Raw genomic sequence first — 17,000 nt, forward strand, 5'->3', positions numbered from 1 at the left:
GGCGGACGAAGCTGCCACCCTCCAGTCCAGCGGACGTAGCTGTTGTTGCGGGTGCTCTGGAGAATCGGTCACCAACCTGGGACCTGCGAGCTCCCGACGTTGTCGTCCACTGGGCCCGCGGCCGAAGCCTCCGAGGCTCCGAGGTCGAATTTGGGCCGCAGCGCCACCACGGCCCAGAAGTCGGCCAGCTTTGCGATGGAGAGTCCAGGCTCTGCCTCTGGAGCCTCGAGGTCGGTTCCAGTTGGAGGCCACCACCAGCTCCACGATTAGGCCTCAGCGCAGACGGAGACACGGCAAAGAAAAGGTCCCATCCCCCCCGAAGGAAGAGACTAGAACAAGTTTCCCCCACCCCCCCACACATACACAATTAAAAATAAACTAACACATACATCTAAAAAGACAAGAGAAAACAAAAAAAAAAGGATAAGACAGACGGACTGCAGGCGAGCCGCAGCTGCTTGGGCAGCACATTTCCAGATACACACTACCCTCTGAGTGGAAAAGATACCCCATGGTTTCTCTTAAATCTCTCCCCTCTCATCTTAAGCCTCTCACACAGCCGTCTGTGGCAATGAATTCCACAGATTTACCATCCTCTGATTAAAGAAATTCCTCCTCATCTCCTTCCTAAAGGAACGTATTTTAATTCTAAGGCTATAACCTCTGGTCCAAGACTCTCCCACTAGTGGAAACATCCTCTCCACAGCCACTATCCAGGCCTTTGTAAATGTTACGAAAGCCTTTCAACATAATTGAGAGTTGTTATTCTGAAACAGTGATATGTTCTTACCACATCATCAATGGTTCAGCGGTACTTTATTGGCACATGTACCGAGCTATAGAGAAATTCTTTTTTTGCATATTAGTTCAGGAAAAATAGGCACAAACATATTCAAGGATAACAGTGTAAGATACCGTGCCATCTTTACCTTTCAAGTTCAAAGTTATTAAAAATGTTAAAGTTGTAACATAGCCATAAAGGTCCTCTGTATTGATAGTGGTCCTGGGTTGGAGTTACAGGGTCGGCAAGGCCACTTGCCATTGTCGATTCACTCCACCACTGTTCCGGGTCGCTGATGATCGGGTCTAACCTGCTAGCAAGGCTACTTGGAGCGGCACCCAATCTAATTAAGTATATTTTAGCGAAACTGCGTGGCAACAGGCCCTTCGGCCCACCGAGTCCGCACCGACCAGCGATCCCGCACACCGACACTACCCTACACACACACGAGGGACAATTGTTACATTTATACCAAGCCAATTAACCTGCAAACCTGTACCTCGTTGAACTGTGGGGGGAATCCAAAGATCTCGGAGAAAACCCACGCAGGTCCCGGGGAGAATGTACAAACTCCGTACAGACAGCACCCGTAGTCGGGATCAATCCCAGGTCTCTGGACGCTGTAAGGCAGCAATCTCTTTCTTTTTTTAAATATTTATTTTATTAGAAGCAATTGTACAAAGAGAAAGTAATCGACATAACAGTTGTACAATTTTCGTACTGCTTCAATTTTAACATTTTATAAACTAATAACTAAATCGGAAAAAGGAAAAAAGAAAAAAAGGGAAAGAAAGAAGAAAAGAAAAAGAAAAGAAAGAATTTCGAGAAAGACACGGAAAAAGAAAGACCCCAGAACTAACGAAGAAGTGAAAGAAGCGGAGATATATCCCACTACCCTTCCATACGCCCGCTCACCCGACCCTAGCGTTGGTTTTGAGTTTGTGTTCAACCATTATGTTGTTGAAGAAATTCAATAAAAGGAGACCATATTTTGGAAAATTGATCTGGTTTGTCAGTCGAGACAAGCCTTATTTTTTCTAGATGTAGTGTCTCGGTCATTTCTGTGATCCACATCTTCACTGTGGGGACTGTTATCTTTTTCCAAAATTTAAGTATAGGTTTTTTCGCAGTTATTAAACCATAGTCAACGTAAGGCAGCAACTCTGCTGCTGCGCCACCGTGCCATTCTAAAATTAAGCCCCAAGCTGCTGCAGGGCCTCCAATGGCCCATATTAAGTGGTGAAGAGGTGTACAGTGATATTTGCACACAGGTACATGGAAAGGAAAGATCCATATCCACCACTAAGCTTTACATTTATTATTGATCAGTTATCCTTGTCGAGAAAATGAATTGACAGTGTTTTCTGTGACATATTCTCAGGCTTTGGAGACTTAACTCACTTTTATTTCCTCTAAATGGTTCAGGTACAACTTCCCCAATCCCTGTAACATATTTGCCTGATTTTCATTTCCCTTTAGAGTTCATGTGCGGTTTCTCTAGGTGTCTGCATATTTATAGCACTCACACCCAAAAACCTGAAATGGATACTGGCATTGCAGCAGAAGATTCGGGATACATATAACTGTATGAAAAATAAAAATAAATATAGAAAGAGAAAGGGTAGACAAAAATGCTGGAGAAACTCAGCGGGTGAGGCAGCATCTATGGAGCGAAGGAAATAGGCAATGTTTTGGGTCGAAACCCTTCTTCAGACAGAGAGACTTAGAAAGAGAGATTTGGGAGATATGGGTGTATTAATTGCCAGCCCTAATTGCCTTTGAGAAGCTTGTGATGAGTCACCCATTGGAACCACTTCCAACAGTTTAGTATAGGTGCTCCCACAGTATGGTTGGGTAGGGAGCTAGGATATTGCCTGAGGTAGTGTTCCCATGTATGTTCTGCCTTTGTTCTACCAGTTTAAGATAATGGAACACATATTTAATAGGAACCTGTACGGTAACATTTTCACACAAAGGGTGGTGGGTGTATGGAACGAGCTGCTGGAGGAGGTAGTTGTGGCAGGGACTATTGCATCGTTTAAGAAACATTTGGACAGGGACATGGATAGGATAGGTTTAGAGAGATGTGGGCTAAACGCAGGCAGGTGTGATTAGTGTAGATGGGACATGTTGGTCGGTGTGGGCAGGTTGGGACTAATGGCCTGTTCCACGACTGTAAGACTCTATGACATGGATAGGTAAGGTTTCGTGTCAGGAGCCAAAACGCCATCTTATTAGTTTGCTGCCATTGGTAAACGCCGCAGACATCATGCACAGTACTGGAGGGAGTGAAGATTATGGATTATAAATAGGGCATGACTCATTGAGTACTATGTCCTGGATGTTGTCAAGCTCCTTGAACAGTTTCTAAATGTGTACTCATTCATGCAAATGGTAACTAATTCATAATATTTTTTATATGGTGTGATACACTATGATCAGAAAAGGAATGACTTGCTGCAGGATAGGTAGGCGGCGCGACTCTCGTCAGCAGCGGCCTCTGCAGCCCGTCTGCGCTTTTATTATTTTTTGTCTATGTTTTTATGTAGTTTTTGTTATTTTTTGTTGTTGGGGTGTGTGTGTGGGGGGGGTGGGGATGGGGTGGGAGGGAGGGGGTAAACTTTTAAATCTCTCCCTGCACGGGAGACCCAACCTTTTCTTTGTCGGGTCTCCGTTGTCGTTGGGGCTGCAACGAGGAGCGGCCTCCAACAGGAGAAGACCGGGGGCTCTGGTGCCGATGACTCACCTCACCGTCGCGGAGCTGGCCGAGTCCAGAGCGGGTGGAGCGGTGGTGGAGCGCTGCTGCGGCCCGACCTCCGGAGATTCGGAGGCTGCAACTGCGGGTCTGGCGGACGGCGGCACCGGGAGCCCGCGGGTCCCTGGAGGGAGACCGCTTTTCAGGGCTCCCGCAACGGCGACTTCTCCCGCCCGAGTTGCGGGGTTGAAGAGCTCCTGGAGCGGGGCCTTACAGCACCGCCCCGCGCGGCTTGGAATGGCCGCGGGACTCTGCGAGCGCACGCCGGGGGCTCTAACATCAAGAACCCGGTGTGCGACCTTGCATCACCCGGCGTGGCTTTAATGGCCGCGGGACAATCGCCATCGCCAGCCGGGGACTTTGACTTTGACTCTGACATCGGGGGGGGGGAGGCAGTGCAGTGGAGAGATAAGTTTTTTGGCCTTCCATCACAGCAATGTGATGGATGTTTAGGTAAATTATGTTGTGTCTTGGGTCTATTTGTTTGTAATGTATGGCTGCAGAAACGTCATTTCGTTTGGACCTCAAGGGGTCCAAATGACGAATAAATTGAATTGAATTGAATTGAATACCCAGCCTCTGACCTACTCTTGTACCATGTGTGTAAGAAAACTGCAGCTGCTGGTAAAATCAAAGGCAGACACAAATGCTGGAGTAACTCAGCGGGTCAGGCAGCATCTTTGGAGAGAAGGAATAGGTGGTGTTTCGGATCTGAACCAATCTTCAGACAGAAAACATTTGCTGAATAGTCAGAATTGAATTGAATATTATTCAACTCTCAGCAAACAATCCTACTTTGATCTTATGATGATAGAAGCCTATTGATGAAGCAATAACAAAATATCATTGATCGCTGAATTATCTGTGTTCACTAAACTCATTTTACTAGAACTCCGAATCAAGGACTGAGAACTATGTGGAAATTGTTTGAACAGATTCCAAACAGCAGTGCAACTGGTACAGCTGCTGCCTCTTAGCACCAGAGAGCAGGGCTCAGTCCTGACCTCGACTGCATCTGCACACCTACATCTCTCTGGAGTTTGAACGTTTCCCCTTTGACTGTGTCGGTTTCATCCAGGTTCTCCAGTTTCCACCCACATTCCAACGATGTGCAGTTCTGGAGGTTACTGGCAATTGTAAATTGCCCCAAGTATGTAGGCGAACAGTAAAACTTGGGGAAAAGGGGTAGGGTGAGTTGACGAGACTGTGGGGAGAACAGAAATGGGATTAAGGTAAGATTGGTGTGACTAAGTGATTAATGATAGGAACAGACTTGGTGGAATGGAGAATGTGGTTCCGTGTGTCTCTCCGACAATACATTCTCAGTCGACACCAGATCGCTGCTGATTTATTGAAAATCAGTTATTGATTAGTCCCAGTCATAGAACTATCCAATGCAGAAAGAAGCCCATGATGACCAAGTTGCCCAATAGAGCACATTTAATTTACATTTAATAAGTATTTTATTCAAGTTTCTAGCTGTCCGTAGTGCTTTAGAGATACAGGAGGGGTATAATATGTGGGGCAGAGGTGTATTGTTGTATCATTATTATAGGTTCTGCCGCTGCCTGTGTGCGTGACTTTGGTGCCTTTGAGAGGGGGGCGGGTTTAAAATGCGATTTTTCTGCAGCCTATTCAAATCGATCTCTGTTAGGCTGTTTAGTTGCTAAAGAAAAATCGCTTCGACTGCCGTTTCATTAAGTTTATTAAAATTAGCGCTGGATAATTTAATTGTTAAATTAAAAATCATCTTCTAAAGCCGTGAACGCCGACAACGGGATGGATCTCACGTAGGGGACAAGGCAGGGTAGGCTGTTTATTTTTACATAAAAAAGTACTTCTTAAGATGCCTCTAATCAAAATTTTAAGTTGCGAGAAGGTGACTTGGAGCCCATCCGAACCGGCAGTATTTTTCAAGCCGACATGGGGTTCAAATTCACCGCAACTGCAACGTTCCAAACCAGCGCGTTCCACAAAATCCCACTCACAAGATGATTTAAATGGCCATTAATTTACAGCAATTAAACACTAAATTCCTTCCATTTGGCCTATAAATTTATGACAATTAGATTTTAAAATCATGTTATATTGTGAATTATTGTGTGAATGTTATTTTGGACATTTAGGCTATTTAAAAATGTTAATCTTTTCTTAGGAAATGGATAGATGTTTAGATCTAGTAATTGAATTTTGGAATTAGCTACAATTGGGTAACTAACTAATTATATGCTTTAATTTCAGGTAATCTAAGTAAGATTGTTTCATATTTGTTTCAGAATGCTTCAATCTATAATAACTGAAAATCTCTTTTAGTTCTCTTAATTTTTAAGGAAGTTATGGCCTTTGACTGTCCTCGATCACAGCTTTTGTGTTAAGTCAATGGAAAAGCAATAGGGACCAAGATGCTAATTTCCGAGTATGAAAATGGCCATAACGTATTTAATACTGAAGATATGAAAGTGAATTAGGTGTCAAATTAAACTTATTTTTATGCTTTATCTGATGGGATAAATTGAAGACTTGATTTTTAAAATCTCAAAATGTTGTAACATTGCTAATTATTATGTGACCTCTGTTGGTCCGGCAAAATGGATAATCGACCAAGGCTCCTGAACGAAGGGTGCTGAAAAATCGGTGGTGGACCTGTTAGCTGGTCAGGTAGCAATGGGGAGAAATATAATTAACATTGCAGGTCAATGGGCTTTCAGTGTTTAAACTTGTAAGGTGCAGACAAATGAGATGGTTGGTGAAGAAAGAGGAAACGCAAGGCTGTAATTGGATAGGAGATGAGAAATTGCATGCTAGCAAAGAGACAAAAGTGCTATTAGTATGGCAAGCAAAGACATGAAATTGGGGCCTAGAAGTATAAATGGGAAAAGCAGAGATATTATTTGCAGTTGTGAAGTCTGGGCAGTTGTAAATATGCTTAATCAATTGGTACGGTGCTGTTCTCCCAATTTTCTGATGGAATGATGTGGGAGGCAGTCTAGTACAGAGCAGTCATTAGTTTTAGTTTAGTTTACAGGTACAGCGCAGAAACAGCCTTCGGTCCAACAAGCCCATGCTCACCAGCGATCCCCGTACATAAACTAGGGACAGTTTACAATTATACCAAGCCAATTAACCTACAAACCTGGACGTCTTTGGAGTTTGGGAGGAAACCGCAGCACCAGAAAACCCACGCAGGTCGCGGGGAGAACATACAAACTCCGTAAAGACAAGCACCCATAGTCAGGAATGAATCTGAGTCTCTGGCGTTGTAAGGCAGCAACTCTACCGCTGTGCCACCAAGCTGTCCTAAGTCGTAGGGTAAGCCTACAACTCGATCGTGGTTAAAAACATTTCACATATTTAAAAAAAATCACTGCCAAGCAAAAATGTTACCTCAACATTTTAAAGACTAAACACACAACTGTTGTGTCCAGGCAGTGGCTACTTGCACTGGGAGAGGCTGCGCGCCATCCTGGCTTATTTTGGCTGGGTCAGGTCTCTGAGGGAACAATGTGCCAAGACCCATGCTGGACGGGACATCCTGTTCAAAAACAATTTAAATTATTTAAGCAACATAATTAAAATTAAATTACAATTAAAACACAAAGTACTTGTGGTGTAATACCAGGATAAGCACTCAACCAAGCCCAAAGTCGTATCTATATTGCTTTAACATACTTTTGCTATAGGACAATAACTAACTCCACATGCAATAGTAATCCATTTACATAACAGGCACATAACACTAATCATGTAGGTGCCGGTATATCATTGGGGTTACCAAGTGGGTACCTCCCTTCACTGGTGTTTCATTGAGTTAGGCCCACGGCACCTCTCATCAGTTTGTTCTGGTGTTCCCCCCTTCTCCCTCAATACCTGCTCTCACCACCCATGCCAAATTCTTTAATTCCCCTTCTCATTCCCACACTGACATTTCTGTCCTGGGCCTCCTCCATTGTGAGGCCATCGCAAATTGGAGGAACAGCACCTCATATTTCGCTTGGGGCAGCTTACACCACAGCGGTATGAATCTTGATTTCTCAAACTGCAAGTAACCCTTGCAATCCCCCTCTCTCCATCCCTCCCCTACCCAAGTCGTCTTGTTGTCTCATTGTCTGTAACTCGTTTTCACCTCGACCACAGCTAACCATGATCTGCTTCCTTTATTGTTGTTCCTTTTTTGCATTTGTTTGTTCTATATCACTCTGCATCACCGTCTATATCACTGTCTGAAAAAGGGGCTCGACCCAGAACATCACCTATTCCTTTTCTCCAGAGATGCTGCCTGACCTGCTGAGTTACTCCAGCTTTTTGTGTCTATCTTCGGTGTAAACCGGCATCTGCAGTTCCTTTCTACACACCGTGCTACCAGTATCTACTAAATAAAGGAAACTACAGATGATTAATTCACTGACACAAATGCTAAACACTTGTATCACGTCTTACACCTATCCTAGCCCATCATTAAACAGTTGTAGCACCACAAATATCAACCTCACATATGTTTTAACTGGGATGTAGTGCCTGTAATTAAATATATGCAGGATTCGAGGATTCGGATCAATGAATGGAGGAAGCACATGGTGAAGGGCACAATCACTATTTATTAAAGCAGACACAGGTAACACACAGGAAAACTATCACCTATCAATAAAGAAACAATACAAAATAACTCTTACGCCCCCCTGTGTATTTGAGTCTCCTGTCTGCACTGGCTGGCACTGGCACACACCATGATCCAAGCTCTCTCTCTCTCCTTGGTGAAGCTCTTGTCTCTCCCCAAAGATGAAGCTCATGCTTCCATGGTAAAACATGTATTTATATAATAATTTTATCACTAAGAACACCAGGTGATTATGTGTCAAGCTAGCTATCCTCCTTGGTACCATAATGAGTTATGTGTCCAATGGCATCTTCCATCCTGACAGATATTCCTTAACTGTTATTCGTCTTTCCCAATTTAAAACCACCCTTCTTTCTCCAAATGAAACATCTCCAACCTGCAACCTCTCCAACTCTGCTTCTCATTTCACAAATGCTCTCTAACCCGTGAATGTTTCCAGCATTTCCCATTTTTATTTCTTTTAACTTATTTTCTTTAAGGGTCGCTGGCATGGCCAGCATTTATTGCGAATCCCCAAACTGCCGTTGAAATGGGAGCTTTGACCCATTTAGAGGAACGATTGGAACGCAAACTTTTTCTCTCTTCAGATGCTGCCTGGCCTGCTGGGTATTTCCAAACTTTCCATTATCAGTCACATATTGCCACCTAGAGATACATTTGTACATTACCTTTAAGGTAGGAAAATGTCCCAAAAGTGCCTTGGAGTCAGTGTTGAGCACTCCGTTATCATGGAGGGGCGTGAATGACAACAGATATCATTCCTAGAGCTATGCAGCACCGAAACATGCCCTTCAGCCCAACTTCTTAATCGAACTAGGCCCACTTGCCTGCACCAGCCTCTATCTCTCCAAACCTTTCCTATCCATGTACCTGTCCAGGTGCTTTTAAATGCTGTTATCGTACCTACCTCAACTTCCTCCTCTGACAGCTCATTCCAAATATCCACCACCCTGTGAACAAATAGTCCCTCCTTGGCCTACGTGATCTCCCGGTTGCCAAACATTTCAACTCCTCCTTCCATTCCCAAACTGACTTTTCTGTCCTGGGCCTCCACCACTCTCAAAGTGAGGCCACACGCAAACTGGAGGAACAGTACTTCTTATTTCACTTGGATAGCTGACAACCCAGTGGCATGAATATTGATTTCTCTTATTTCAAGTAACTCCTACATTCCCTCCCCTCTCTGCCCCCTGTGGGCCTACTAGTTCCACTGTTCGCATCCTTGTATCCCTCTTGATATCACCTCTTCCCCAGCCAACAATGGGCCATTATGGCTCTACCTTTCCTGCGATCATCTGTTGCCAGTCCTGATGTATTCTAGCCTTTTCTTCCTTCGTTTATTCCCCCCTCCCCCACTTCTATCTTTCAGTTTGAAGAAGGGTTCCGACTTGAAACATCACTTATTCATTTTCTCCTGCGATGCTGCCTGACCCACTGAGTTACTCCGGTATTCTGTGTCTATCTTTGGTGTAAAACTAAACTGTGAAAAAGCTGCCCCTCAGATACATAAAAAATGTTTCTTTAAAGATGAGGCAGACAATTATGAAGGGAAATTGAAGCCTTGTTAACTGAAGCATGTAGCGAAGGGGATGCACTGGAGACCAAGTTGGAACCACTTGCAGTGAATGACGCAGAGAGCATTACAAATGACCCAGAGAGCATTACAAATCAGCATAGCACAATTAAATGTGGTTCAAACGGTTCCAATACCTTCAATTCCACCTTGGATACTTCCAGATGCAACAGTAGACTTTACAATATTAGAACAGGAAAACAAGGATAAACAACATATGTATAATTCAGTCATCATACAGGAATACATTGACAGATACTACAGTTTTGTCCAAATTTATACAGATGCCTCAAAAGATTCAGTAGATAAAGTAGGAGTAGCATTTATTGTACCAGAATTTCACATCAAAGTAGGGAAGAGGATCAATAATGAGGTCTCAGTATACACAGGGGAAATTATTGCAATATTGTTAGCGGTACAGTGGGTCGAGGATACTAGGCCTTTAAGGACAGTTATTTGTTCAGATTCAAGTTTAGCAATAAAGAGTTTACAGCACAGCCATTCAGATAGTAGACCAGACATTTTGATTGAAATACAACAAACACTATTCAGAATTCAAATGATGGGGCTTACAGTCATATTTTTATGGGTACCAGCACACATTGGCATTAGAGGAAACAAAATGGCAGATAAGGTAGCAAAAGAGGTAACAAAAAGAAGTAAGATTGATTTAAGTATTAACATAGGTAAAACTGAAATCAAAGACATTATTAAGCAAAGACTGAAGGAAAGATGGCATAATCAATGGGAGGAAGAGCGGAAAGGACGGTGGTTCTACAGAGTCCAGAGGAAAGTGGGAGAAATGAGATGTGCAGGAAAAAACAGAAAAGAGGGGACAGTAATTTCAAGAATTAGATTTGGACACACTGGTCTGAACAGTACACTTTTTATGATAGGCAAGCATAATACAGGCAGATGTGAATACTGTGGGCAAGAATAGACAATAGAGCATGTCATTGTACATTGTGAGAGGTATGAGGAGGAGAGAGGACGGATGAGTGAGCAGTTCAGAAAAGAAAGAGTACAATTTGATTTGATAGATATTTTGCAAGGGAGTTAATATAAGTGCTATCAAATCCTGTTGCTTTTTCTTAGAGTAACCAATTTGTTCGGAAGGATATAGGTTATTAGTATATGTAATGGTGTTGTTTGATCCACACTCCATGCCAGTTGGTGGCGGTAATGCACCAAAAAAGTTGTTTGCCAACCGCCAAAAAACACTACATAGAAGAAGAAGAAGACTTGCAGTGAATGAGTCTTGATTTTCCAGCGTTCGCACGACAGCAACATTTACCAGTTGTCACCGGTCCATCCCCTCCACAGGTGCTGCCTGGCCCACTGAGTTCTTCCAGCACTTTGTTTTGCTCAAGATTCCGATGCATGCTGTTTCTTGTGCTTCCATCCAAGATTGCAAGAAATTGCAGAGAATTATGGACATAGCCGAGACCATCGCACAGACCAACCGCCCTTCCATTGACCATTTACACCTCGCGCTGCCTGGGCAACGCAATCAGCATAATCAAGGACCAGTCTCACCTAGTCACTCCCTTTTCTCCCCTCGCCCACATGCCACGAGGTATAGAAGTGTGAAAACACACACCTCCAGATTCAGGGACAGTTTCTTCCCAGCTGGTATCAGGCAACTGAACCATCCTACCACAACTAGAGAATGGTCCTGAACTACTGTCTGAATGTCACAGTAACAAGTCACAGTGATATTCTTTGTTTTATTGAAGACCCTCGGACTATCCTTTGCTGGCTTTCTTTACCTTGCACTAAACCAGGGGTCGGCAACGTACAGCCCGATGCAGCGAGTCCTGGGGCACGCAAGCGACCTGGGCGCTACAGCCAGTCCCGGGTCACGTAGGCGACCTGGGAAATGCAGCCAGTCCCAGGGACGTGAGGGATCTGGGAACTGCGGAAAACTAATTGAAAAACATGTGAAAATTAATGCGAAAAATAACACTGTCGTGTCACACTAGTTAGTATGTATTATTAGTAAATATTATTACTAATTTAGTTAGTATGTATTATTATTACCTCCATTTATTAATTACTAGACTAAGTGGGACCCGTTGGGTCCCAGCATTACACGGGAGGGCTGGTCACCAACGTAATATTCCACCTCCCCACCAATTCCAATACTGCTCACCAGTGGGGGTGGGCGGGGCTGTCTGTTGCACTAGTATGGGTGTTGCGGGCTGAAGGTACTGGTTTCCAGAGGGCTAGTATAGACATTGTGGGCCTTATGGATGCTTGGGCAGGCATTCAACTGTTGCAACGATTTTAAAAGCCAAGCCAAGGCAAACAATTGGGCTGGCCACCCAACAACCAAAATTCATTTTGCTGCAGGCGAGGCAAACAATTGGGCTGCAGACACCTGACAACCAAAATTCATTTTGTGAACACAAATTTTTTTTAAATGGCTGCAGCCACATCGAGGGGACTTACCGTGGAGTAGACGTGCGTTCAGTGTTATTCGCAGCTCAGTCTCTGCCAGACCCTCTCACTTCCTGGGTCTGGCAGAGACTGAGTGAAGCACGACACTTCCTGGTTTTATAGTCCCTCCCCCTGTAGCCAGCAGGGGCAGCAGAGAGAATGGGGAATTTTGTAAAAACATTAATATCTCTAATTTTTCATCGACGGAAAAAATACTCCGCACTCATACGGCGGAGGGGGGCTCTGAGCGAGGTGGCCAAAAATGACGGCCATAGGTGGCGGCGTTCTCTCGGAAATCGCAGTACGGTCGGCCAAAATCAGAGGTTTAGTAATATAGTTAAATAGATAGATAGTGATAGATGTGGCCCGCCATCCGCTCACAGACATGGGTCCTGGACCCTATGCAGAACAAGGTTGCTGACCCCTACACTGAACGTTATTCCCTTTATCATGTATCTGTACACTGTACTTGTCTCGATGGTAATCATGTATTGTCTTTCCGCTGACTGGTTAGCGAGCAACAAAAGCTTTTCACTGTACCTCGGACAAAACTAAACATTAATCAGCGCAATTCCCAGGAGCCGGTCGCGTATTGCGCCGGCGCTTCAGGTGGTGCGCTCCCCCGCTCCGTGCTACATGCGCGCCTCCGCTTCAAGTGGTGCGCGCCCCCGCTCCGTGCTACATGCGCGACCCCGCTTCAAGTGATGCGCGCCTCCGCTTGAAGTGGTGCGCGCCTCCGCTTCAAGTGATGCGCGCCTCCGCTTCGTGGTGCGCGCCCCCCGCTCCGTGCTACATGCGCGCCGCCGCTTCAAGTGATGCGCGCCTCCGCTTCGTGGTGCGCGCGCCCCCCGCTCCGTGCTACATGCGCATCCCCGCTTCAAGTGGTGCGCGCCCCCCGCTCCGTGTTACATGCGCGCCTCCGCTTCAAGTGGTGCGCGCCCCCCGCTCCGTGCTACATGCGCGCCTCTTCAACCAAGAGGTGCGCACCCCCCGCCCCCTTGACGTGCGCGCGGCCGCTCGACCCCAGTCACCGCCACAGATTATAGAGGAGCATCTTTGGTCACCGCCCCCGGAGCGGCCATCTTGGATCTGCAGCCGGTTGCCCGGCGACGGAGGCCCGAGCCGCCTCACTGCGGGCCGTGACCGGGACTGAGGGACCGAGGGGACCCGCTCAGCGTCAGGATGAAGCTGTTCTCGGAGGCGCACAAGACGGTGTTCGTGGTGGACCACTGCCCGTACATGGGCGAGTCGTGCCGGCAGACGGTGGAGTTCGACATGTTCACCAAGAACCGGGCGCCCGGCATCATCCCGCTCGCACCCATCGCCAAGTCACTGTGGACCTGCGCCGTGGAGTCGGCCATGGAGTACTGCCGCATCATGTACGACGTCTTCCCCGCCAGGAAACTGGTGAGAGGCGCCGCTGGGAGGGGGGTGGTGGTGGTGGGCTCCAGGAAACGGAGGTCTAGGATAAGGGGGTTAAGGGTGAGGGGTTGGGATGAGAGAGGTTCTAGGATTGGGGTGGGAGGTTTAGGATGGGGGGTTAGGGGCATCAAGGATGAGGGAGTTGGGGAAGGGGGGCTAGGATGAAGGAATGTGGGGATCCGGGATAAGGGAGGATCTAGGATGAGGGGCTATGGGTTCTAAGATGAAGGATCTGGAGGGAGGATCCAGGTGATGAATCAGAGGTGGGGGAATCTAGGATGAGAGACTGCGGTGGAGGGTTAACAGGAGTAGCATCCGCCTGGGGGTAGGAAGTCAAGGAGTGTGGAGGTGCTGGGTAAGGGAGATGGGGAAGGCTAGAGTTTAAGTTATGTCGGTGGAGACTTGGTTCGGGGGGATTAAGTTCTATGGCAAGGGAGATGCTAAGATCTGGAAAGTAGTGAGATAGTTGAGATATAGTATCAGTGCAAGAGGTTGGGGCTAGGGATTGGGGAGTTGAATAGAAGATGTGATGTTTGGGTTCTGGGCAGAGGGAAGAATGGAGGGAGTGTTTGGGTATGGGGATCAGTAGGCTGGTGTCTGGGGAGTCAGTATGAAGCTGGGTAGGTGCTAGTGGGCAGGGGTCTCCTCTGCAGGTGGATGTGGAACAAATGTTCAGTGTTGTGGTCAGTGGAGTTGGTGTTGTGAGTCATTGTGTTCTGGCAGCATGGCGATTGCCCAGGCACTGATCTACCAAGGCTGAGTGATAGTTTTGACAACATCTAGGGGGAAGGGCAAGGAATGATTGATGAAATGTTGGTAAAAGTTAAGCACCGGGGATACGAATGAGTAACAAGGAACTGCAGATGCTGGTGTACACTGAAAATAGACACAAAAAGCTGGAGTAACTCGTTGGTCAGGCAGCATCTCTGGGGGAAAAAAGGAATAGGCGCCATTTCGGGTTAGAAACATAGAAACATAGAAAATAGGTGCAGGAGTAGGCCATTCGGCCCTTCGAGCCTGCATCGCCATTCAATATGATCATGGCTGATCATCCAACTCAGTATCCTGTACCTGCCTTCTCTCCATACCCCCTGATCCCTTTAGCCACAAGGGCCACATCTAACTCCCTCTTAAATATAGCCAATGAACTGGCCTCAACTACCTTCTGCGGCAGAGAATTCCAGAGATTCACCACTCTCTGTGTGAAAAAAAGTTTTCCTCATCTTGGTCCTAAAAGATTTCCCCCTTATCCTTAAACTATAACCCCTTGTTCTGGACTTCCCCAACATCGGGAACAATCTTCCTACATCTAGCCTGTCCAACCCCTTAAGAATTTTGTAAGTTTCTACAAGATCCCCCCCCCCCCAATCTTCTAAATTCTAGTGAGTACAAACCAAGTCTATCCAGTCTTTCTTCATATGAAAGTCCTGACATCCCAGGAATCAGTCTGGTGAACCTTCTCTGTACTCCCTCTATGGCAAGAATGTCTTTCCTCTTTCCTCAGATTAGGAGACCAAAACTGTACGCAATACTCTAGGTGTGGTCTCACTAAGACCCTGTACAACTGCAGTAGAACCTCCCTGCTCCTATACTCAAATTGTTAGCCAAATTAAGGTTGAGACCATTTATCAGACTTTGCTCGCCTTTGGTTGATAACTTGCTGATACATCAATCTACTGTGAAACATCTTCAATAGGCTGTCATTTGTTGGATAGCACAGGCCTCTACTATCTGTTATAATTATTTAAGTGCTGAGTTTTTTTTAAATGGGAAATGGAATGTAGTTTACGAACTGAGCAATGATTGACCCTTTAAGAATTTAAAGTAAAGTAGAGCAATGATCTACTTAAATATGAGGTACCGGTAGTTAGTGTGTAAGAAGGAACTGCAGATGCTGGTTTAAACCGAAGCATCTCTGGAGAGAAGGAATGGGCGACGTTTCAGGTCGAGACCCTTCTTCAGACAAGTAGCAGTATTTGATACAGAAATACAGTACTGCTAATGGCTGATGTGTGAGGCATAATTTTGTACATTTGATTTATTTTTATTTTGAGCAGAGTGTAGATCAGTTAAATAACTTCCAAATAAAGTTTCTTGTTTAATCAACAAAACTATTTTGTAATCCTTGTTAATACAGGTTAATGTATGTTCTCCTGCTTCTTCCCCTGGCATTGCTCATGACTTTAAAAACAAGTTATGCATGTTGTTTTGAGTTCAGTTTGGTCTTTATAAAAGCTACAGCAAGGTGAAATTGCTGTGCAGCATTGTAATTGAAAGCAGTGCTCACTTACATGTATACTTGGAGGCTAACATCCCTGCCTTTTTCAGAATACTAAAAGGATGTTGCAAATATTATTGCAATGGTTTTAACTGTTGGGTGAAGAACGTTTACAAGGAGAGTGGAGAGTAGGGCGGAACAGTGGTGCAATGCTAAAGTTGCTGCCTTACAGCGCCAGAGACCCGGGTTCGATCCTGACTACTGGTTCTGTCCGTATAGAGTTGTACGTTTTCCCCTGTGGGTCTTCTCTGGGTGCTCCAGTTTCTTCCCACTCTCCAAAGACATACAGCTTTGTAGGTTGTAGCTTCAGTAAGTTAAAAATGATCCCCAATGCGTGGAGGTTAGTTTATGGAGTGATTGCTGGTCAGTGCGGACTCGGAAGGCCGAAGGGCCTGTTTCCGTGCTGTACCTCTAAAGGTTTAAAGACAGGTCATGATTGAACTATGCACCAAAAATATGTGTGAAAATATTACGAGAATGTTAATAGGCAGTTCATTGGCTTGATAGTCTAAGAAAATTGGTAAAGCATTGATGTAGATTTGTTTTTGTTTTAAGAACAAATCTTTGCCAGGAAGATTGGTAAAAGGTGATTCACTCATTCAAAACTATCAAAAACCGAATTGCATATAACACTTGAAGGCAAATTTAACGGGTCTCTTGGGGAGGTGGGTCGGGGAGTGGGATGAATTGATTAGTTTCAGGTACAATAGGACAACTGATAGTTTCAACACTACCAAAATATGCATTTGACTGTGTGTGCTTCCTGGAATGTTGGCATTCCATTTTTGAAGATATTAAAAATCGTGTATAAAACATGTTCTATTTAATTTCCCCGTGTACCTCAGCCAGCAACATTAAGCAGCATGATGTCAACATCTGGTGATCAAAGGCTGCTAACAGTTGCTCCAAAGCAATTAATGGGTGCAACCAGGGTAAGTAACAATAACTGTCCATTGAGACATGTTTTTGCTGTATACTGAATTAAAATGGATTAATTAATAATGGAAGCACAAGGATCCAGAGTAGGGAAAAGAGCCCAGTATAGTTTGTGAAGTAATTGGGCATTTTCCTAAGGAAGGATTATTGGAGTAAAGTTAGGCACGGGCGGGGATGCAAACCAGATGGAAATGTATTAGT

At 45.2% G+C, this 17,000-nt stretch overlaps 1 protein-coding gene across 3 annotated transcripts in view; it reads left to right on the top strand.

Annotated features, from left to right (window-relative positions):
• Positions 1 to 13,197: 13,197 nt before the first annotated feature.
• Positions 13,198 to 17,000, top strand: part of ints13 (integrator complex subunit 13) — an 83,142-nt gene continuing 79,339 nt past the window's right edge. For 2 of the 3 annotated variants that reach the window (XM_055652805.1, XM_055652806.1), the window contains exons 1-2: positions 13,198 to 13,570; positions 16,709 to 16,795. In XM_055652805.1, coding sequence (XP_055508780.1) covers positions 13,346 to 13,570; positions 16,709 to 16,795 — 312 coding nt within the window. In that variant the 5' untranslated portion in view covers positions 13,198 to 13,345. The remainder of the gene's footprint in view (positions 13,571 to 16,708; positions 16,796 to 17,000) is intronic. The other variant, XM_055652808.1, reaches the window with a different exon arrangement.

The sequence above is a fragment of the Leucoraja erinacea genome, chromosome 22 (assembly GCF_028641065.1).
Source record: "Leucoraja erinacea ecotype New England chromosome 22, Leri_hhj_1, whole genome shotgun sequence".
NCBI lineage: Eukaryota > Metazoa > Chordata > Chondrichthyes > Rajiformes > Rajidae > Leucoraja > Leucoraja erinaceus.